Source organism: Solanum pennellii, chromosome 4, assembly GCF_001406875.1.
Source record: "Solanum pennellii chromosome 4, SPENNV200".
Classification (NCBI taxonomy): domain Eukaryota; kingdom Viridiplantae; phylum Streptophyta; class Magnoliopsida; order Solanales; family Solanaceae; genus Solanum; species Solanum pennellii.
The window spans coordinates 5170161-5176922 of record NC_028640.1 but is presented as its reverse complement, the minus strand read 5'-3'; the positions used below and the strand labels follow the sequence as shown (position 1 = coordinate 5176922).

Here is a 6762-nt window from a genome sequence, read left to right as displayed (position 1 = left end):
AATTTTTTTAACAATTTTTAAATTTTTTCATTAATATTTTTAATTTTTTTTGAAAAAAATTACCACCCACCCCCCTTACCACCCCCTATCCCAAATTAAATGTAAAAAAAAAATTCATTTTTTAAAATATTTTTTTTGAAATTTTTTTTTTTTTACTATTCAATCCTTTTATCACTTTTTTTTATTTGTTTTTACCCATTTTATTCATTTAACTATCCATTTTTACATGGATAATATAGGTATCACTCGTTTTTTTACCCATTTTTAAAATGAGTTAAATACGCAATTCATCTAAAATAGGCTAAAGTATTCATCACCCCCCTGAACTTGAAGCTTTTTATTTGGTGTACACTTAAACTATATTCTGTTTTAATTACCCCCTCAAACTTGTTTATTCCACTATCACGTACACCTTTTTGTCTGATGCTCCTAGTGTGATTACATACGCGCGTCAGCTGGCAAAAATAGTGATGATGTGGATTTCCACCTGGATAAATAACAGCCACCTAGATAAATTAAAATGGCAAAAAATAAATATCATATTCCAACTCCTTTCGCGGTCGCCGTCAATCTCCACCACCAACCACTGTATCTCCTCTTCTCATCTCTCTCTTTCCGATGCAAAATCAATTCTTCACTCTAACCTCCTTTCCGCTGCAAAACAACACGGTTTCTTCCAGCTCACATAACACTCCATCTCCTCTCACCTTGCTCAATCAACTGAATCGAAATCCTTATCCATTTTCAACTATGAGAAACAACTCTGTTACCCGAAGAACTGGCCCTTGGGCTTCGATAATGATGACGACGACGACGGTGATGTCGTCTGCGGCCGATCAATATTAAAAAAAATAGAGATTTTACATTTTTTTTTACTGTTATAGCTTTATGACGTGGCAAAAAATCACTCCCTCACGCACCTAGTAGAATGTGATTTCAATTTCTACGCCAGGTGGACAGAAAAGGTGCACGGATTGGATGAATAAACAAGTTCGGGAGGATAATTCAAACAAAATAAAATTTAAGTATACACCGAATAAAAAACTTCAAGTTCAGGGGAGTAATGAATACTTCCGCCTTTAAAATAAGTAATATGAATAGATACACATATTATTTACCTATTTTGCCACTCCTAGTGAAAATAGACTTATGTTCAATAGATATAAGTTTTATAGGCAAAATTTTTAAACGTATGTTGATGATTAATAGAAGTTCTAAATCAGCAATTATTTTTTTAATTAATAATTGAGGTAGGTAAATAAAAATATCTAAGATATTAAACTTGCAAACATATTATAGGTTAGATTTATATTCCTACATAAAAAATAGCAAACTGTTTATTTTGCTCCCCAGCTAAGCACTTCCCAAAGGGAAAAAAAAATCCACTAAAAAGAACAAAAAGCATAAGCGACTGATCGGAGAAGAAACAACTCGCCGCCGAGTTAACACCGGTTCGCCGTCGTAAATGGATGGAGTAGGTGCCCGTCTCGGCCGGTCATCAGCTAGGTACGCACCGACAACTGTATTTACTGGTCCGGTTCGTAGGTGGAAGAAGAAATGGATCCAAGGAACACCGCCCAGCTCCGGTAACAACCACAGTCGGAACACTGCCAACGGTGGCGTTAATGGCAGTAACGTCTCTCATCTATTGCTTTTCAAGTGGATACCTATTACGGCGAGCCAGAACAATAATGACAGTTCCTCCAAAGACGACGTCGTTTCGGTGGAGGAACCACCTAAACGCAAATTCAAGTACATTCCGGTACTAATCTTCCTAATTTTACTTCTTTATGAACTTAAAATACTGTGTGTATGTATGTATATTTTTGCTATTACATTTAAGTATCCGGTATCCCGAACCTACCTGCCTGAATATTCCAAATTGACGCTGTGTATATCACTGTATTGTATATAACTGTAAACATACTTCAATATAGTGCAATTTGAACTAGCTTTAATTTTTTTTTCGTTTTTTGTGGGATGTATTCCGAAAAGATCAGATTTTTTGAAGGAAAGAACTAGGTGTTTAGGGTTCTGGGTTAATAGTTGGATTTAGAAGAAGTGGTTAGCATAAGCGGATAGAGTGTTTCGCTTCGTGCACAGAACACGAGGAAATTCAAGTCATGAGACTGTAGTTGACTGGAGTGGACACGAAATTTCTGACATTAACTAGATCTCGTTATTGTCACATAATTATCAAAAAATAAAGCGGTAGATGAGTAACAATTAGAGTTGTGTTTGCAGCTGCAGACATTGGCTTCATAAGTTTACCCATAGGTATAGTGATACAGTACATAGCTTCCTAAATAGGACTTTATATGAGGTTGAGACCCGGACACGCGAAGCAAGAGGAAACATGTATAGGTTGGATCATTAAAAGAAAGATGAGTAAAGTGTACAAGATCCCAGTCGGGCTACCTCTGAAGGAAGATGGTGTCAAGGAAGGGTATTTCGAATCTCGATTAAATAGTTGCAGTGACTTAAATGATGTATCTGCCTTTGCTTATAGATACTACTAGTGCATCTGCCTGCGCTTCATCTGGTTGCGGTAAAGATTCTCTTACAAGTACAAAAAATCATATATTTGATGGAAGAAAAATGAGAAATACAAAAAAATTGACGTAGATAAGTTAAATAAAGTTATGGACATTAATTCCACATTTAGTCTAAAATAATTGTTTCTACAAAGGAAATAAAACTTCAGGATATAGATGTTGAGAAGTTAGAACTACCATTTTAAGAAGGGAAACGGGTCAAAAATATGCCCCTACTTTCATTTAATAGTTAGGCTTACCTTTCGTTACACTATGCGGTTATTCATGCCTCACCCGTACCCCTACTTGGATGGAAACCTCCAAATCTGTCCAAATTAGTTCAATTATTTTAAAATGACCCATTCCCAATTGAAACTCATGCCCGACTCATCTATATATCTTAACCTAAAATAATTTAACCCATTTCCCATGCCCATATTTAAAAGAACTTCATTTTGGAGCTATTGCCATGGTTCTGCAAATTGTTTTTGCACATGTATGATGAGAAAAAATTGTTCTTCCTTTTAAGTTGTATACTCCTTTTATAATGGCCTTTATAATATGCAACTAAAATTTTGTGCTGAACTTTTTCAATTTAAAATAAAATTAATCGATTCTTTCTTTTCTTCCATAATCCTTCTTCACCGAAAATTGAGTGTTGAAGAAATTTTCTCCTTATCAATGTAACAACGCAGCAACCAAGAAACAATATAGGATATGAGAAAAATAAAACGAAAACAACCCGTCAATGAATTTTATAGGGGGAAAAATGAAGCTTCATCGGAAATGTTAATAGAGGAGAGAGGGAGGTGTGGCTTCAACAGCATTGCCGGAGCAGCGCCTAAAACGCAAAGATCTGGGCACTTCTAGACGAGTATGAAGGCTCTGTAAATTGAGGAAAGAGGGAATGGAGAGTGGCATTGTGGTGGATGGCCGGCTAGGGCCGTTGCCGGAGCTAGCAGTAGTCATGAGACAGTTGGAGAGAAGAAGTTTTTTCTAATTTTTTCAAGTCAATAACAAAATAAAAAGTTCAAAAAAGTAAAAAGAAAAATAAAAATACTTGTTCTTGATGAAGCTTTTTTATTTCATCAATCGTAATGTGTATTGTAAATTATTATAGGCGTTCTTGGTGTGGTAGGGGAAAAACATGGTAAAATGGGGGATTTTATTTTTTTGAGGAAATGTTTATTGATGAAGAAAAATAGGTTAAATGATTAGGTGAGTCGGATTGTACTAAAGGAAGAAATTGAGTGATTTGGGTTGAAATTGGGGATTTGAGGTCAATTTGGGGGAAATCGTAAGTTTGGAGGGTATGGGTGTTAAGTTAAATTGAGTGATTGGTGTTGAAATTGGGTATTTGAGGTCAATCAAATTTGGTTTGTGAGCTTGCGAAAGTGCATAGCTGCAGGACTATGAATAACCACATTGTATAACGAAGGGTTAACCTAACTATTAAATGAAAATTGGGGGTATTTTTGACGCTTTTCCCTTCTAATAAGCATAAGAATTCTAGATTTTGAGAGAAATATGGGTCAAAAGAAAAGGTCATGGAGAATAAGAATATAGACATAAAACCTGACAATCATGTTTGGGCTTCTAATACTTTGGGACTCTTATGTAACAGTTGTGGCTATTGATAGTGATTGTTGGACTCTTGTAACGGTTTCTCCTTTAATAATGAAGTTAGAATTTTCAAAAAAATAATTAAACGAAAAGAATGAGTAACAAATGCTAGAAAAAAGATAAATAGAAATGTTAGCCATAAAGGGGTGTCATATCACCTTGTCTATGCTCAGTTTCACATAGATATATTGATTGGTTGGACATAAGGGATATGTTCTTACATTCTATTGTGAGCTTGCAAAAGTGCATAGCTGCAGGACTGATATGCGTAGTTTCCAAATAAACATGAAGCACAGAATTAGCAGTATGTCCTGAAATGTGGGGATCCGAATTCAGAGTTCTTTAGTTGATAGAATATGGATATCTTCATAAAATGAGGAACAAAAATCCTCTGTGGCACCAAGAACCATAGAACTACTCTTCTGTGTTTCACGTTGTTAATATGAGAATTGTTGGTGGCCTGAATATCTTTTGACTTCTATATGCTTTGAAGTAGCAGTACTGTCTTTATAGATAATGAAGTATAAGTTTTTATTGACGACCATTTTCCCTCTTTATGGCGCCAAAGAGATTTCACTTTCTCTCCTTGAGAAGTATAATTTCCCTCCCTTTTCTCCTACTTTAGTTTGACTAATCTATGTAAGAGCAAGACCAAATAATTCATCCGTTTCCATTTCTATGTTCCCCTTTTCCATTGTGCAGATCCAAACATGACACAAGGCTGAGAAGTACACTTAAGATATCCTACTGATAAAACAGTATTACCATTTAACGTATGTGATTATGTGGTTCTCATGTCACTGCTTTCTTTGTTGTGTTAATGAGGAGATTAGCAAGACAGTAGTAGCTGAGCCAGGGATTTTAAGAAGTACTAGAATTGTCATAGTTGGAATTATTGACATTCTCAGTATGCCTTATTTCCTGATGGATATAAATAGGCAATGTCAAATCAAATCTGCTACAGCTAATTGTATGAGTTATGCATTGTCCGTATTCTGGTGGTGAAGCATACTTGATCTATACCAAAGTAATATGCACTGTGCCAATTTTTTTAATATTTCTTTCCATTAAGTGGATTGCTTCTTGTATGTCAGTAAAGATAACAGGATGGGTTTGTGCTATGCGAGTATACTTTTTTATTTTTTCTTAAAATGGTTGAGATAGATTAACGTGCTTGAAGAACAAAAGAATGATGCATCTGAACAAGTTGAAGATGATATTAAGCCAATTGAGAGTGACACAAATAGTGAGGAGCCAACATCTCAGGCGGATGGTTTTGATGAAAAACCTGACATCAACGACGTGCCCATGGAAGAGAATCATGTACGTTAAAGCTATATTTCATTCATTTGCCAAACTTGTTCATTTTTTTTTTTTTGGTTCTGTTTGATCTTTGTTTGTTTGTTTGTCCTTCCTGTTGATGCTCTTTAACTTCTTTGGAAGTGTTTTTTAGAAAATACGTCATGATTTCTCCCTCCGTCGTTTTCTTCTATGTGTGAACTTAATCTGATATACTCCAGTTATATGGCTAGAAACACAATCCAAATTTCACGAGTCTAACAATGAACACGAGATGAAGTGCCCGAGTATCTAAATTGAGTCTTTATCTTTCAGGATCCGAAGAGAAAACCTCCAGAACGACAAGACTTAAATGAAAGGACTTTGGACTTATCTTTGGGCTAGAAAGCTCGCGATGAGAACAATTCTGACTGAAAAACAGGTCAGGCAAGGGAACTATACAGGAGCACTAAGTCATTATGGCTTTCCCAAAAATGTTGCCCTGTGTCAGTTGTGATTAAACTGTCTGTGTCTTCATATGACACCGGCTTAATGTAATTGTATTCTGAAGCTATTGTGTTTACTTTGTAGAGGACTCGATTTTTCTGGGAACTATAGCAAAAAACCTAAATGTTGTTCCATCACATTTAAGTGCTAGAGCACAATGTGTGATATGTGCTGCTTAGGCGCCTATTAAGGGTTCGAACCTTGCTTCAGACAAGAAGCCTAATATTTGAGTAGAGAACAGTAGGGGGGTGAACTCGTTATCCATCGAGATTCAACTGCTCTTGATAATTTCTGTCACATTGGAGTGCTATATTCATTTCTTTTATCCTCATTAGAAAGAACCAATGCTTTTAGCGTTTGAGAAAAAAAATGAAATCTATTCTTGGAAGTTTATATATACATGGATCAGCCACTGCAATTCAAAGTTATGTTTGTTTTGCATAAAATTTCGCGAAAGTGAGGCTGGCCACACAGACTATTTTCCAAGAGAGGAAGTCGTCTGTGCTCCAGCATCCGAGGTTAGTAGGGAAATTGATGATAATGTCACACATCACATTGGAGCGGCATGGGTGAAGAAGAGGTTTGTCTCTGTAGTCTTGTGTTATAAGAAGATATCACCTAAACTTGTTTGTGGGGTTGAGTGTTGGTTAGTCAAGAAGTCAACAATTAGAAGATGCATGTTGCGAAGGTGAGGATGTTGAGATGGATGTGTGGACATATTAGGAGCAACAAGATTAGGAATGAAGTTACCCGAGAGGAGGAAGTGGCTTCTGTGGGGACAAGATGAGGGAAGGGTGAGATGGTTTGGGCATGTGCAAAG

General features: G+C 36.1%; 1 protein-coding gene across 1 annotated transcript; it reads left to right on the top strand.

Moving 5' to 3' along the window:
• Positions 1-1316: 1316 nt before the first annotated feature.
• Positions 1317-6273, top strand: LOC107017664. Its single transcript, XM_015217864.2, has 3 exons — positions 1317-1762; positions 5322-5480; positions 5772-6273. The coding sequence occupies exons 1-3, from the start codon at positions 1466-1468 to the stop codon at positions 5838-5840; spliced, it is 525 nt and encodes a 174-aa protein (XP_015073350.1). The 5' UTR covers positions 1317-1465; the 3' UTR covers positions 5841-6273.
• Positions 6274-6762: the final 489 nt, after the last annotated feature.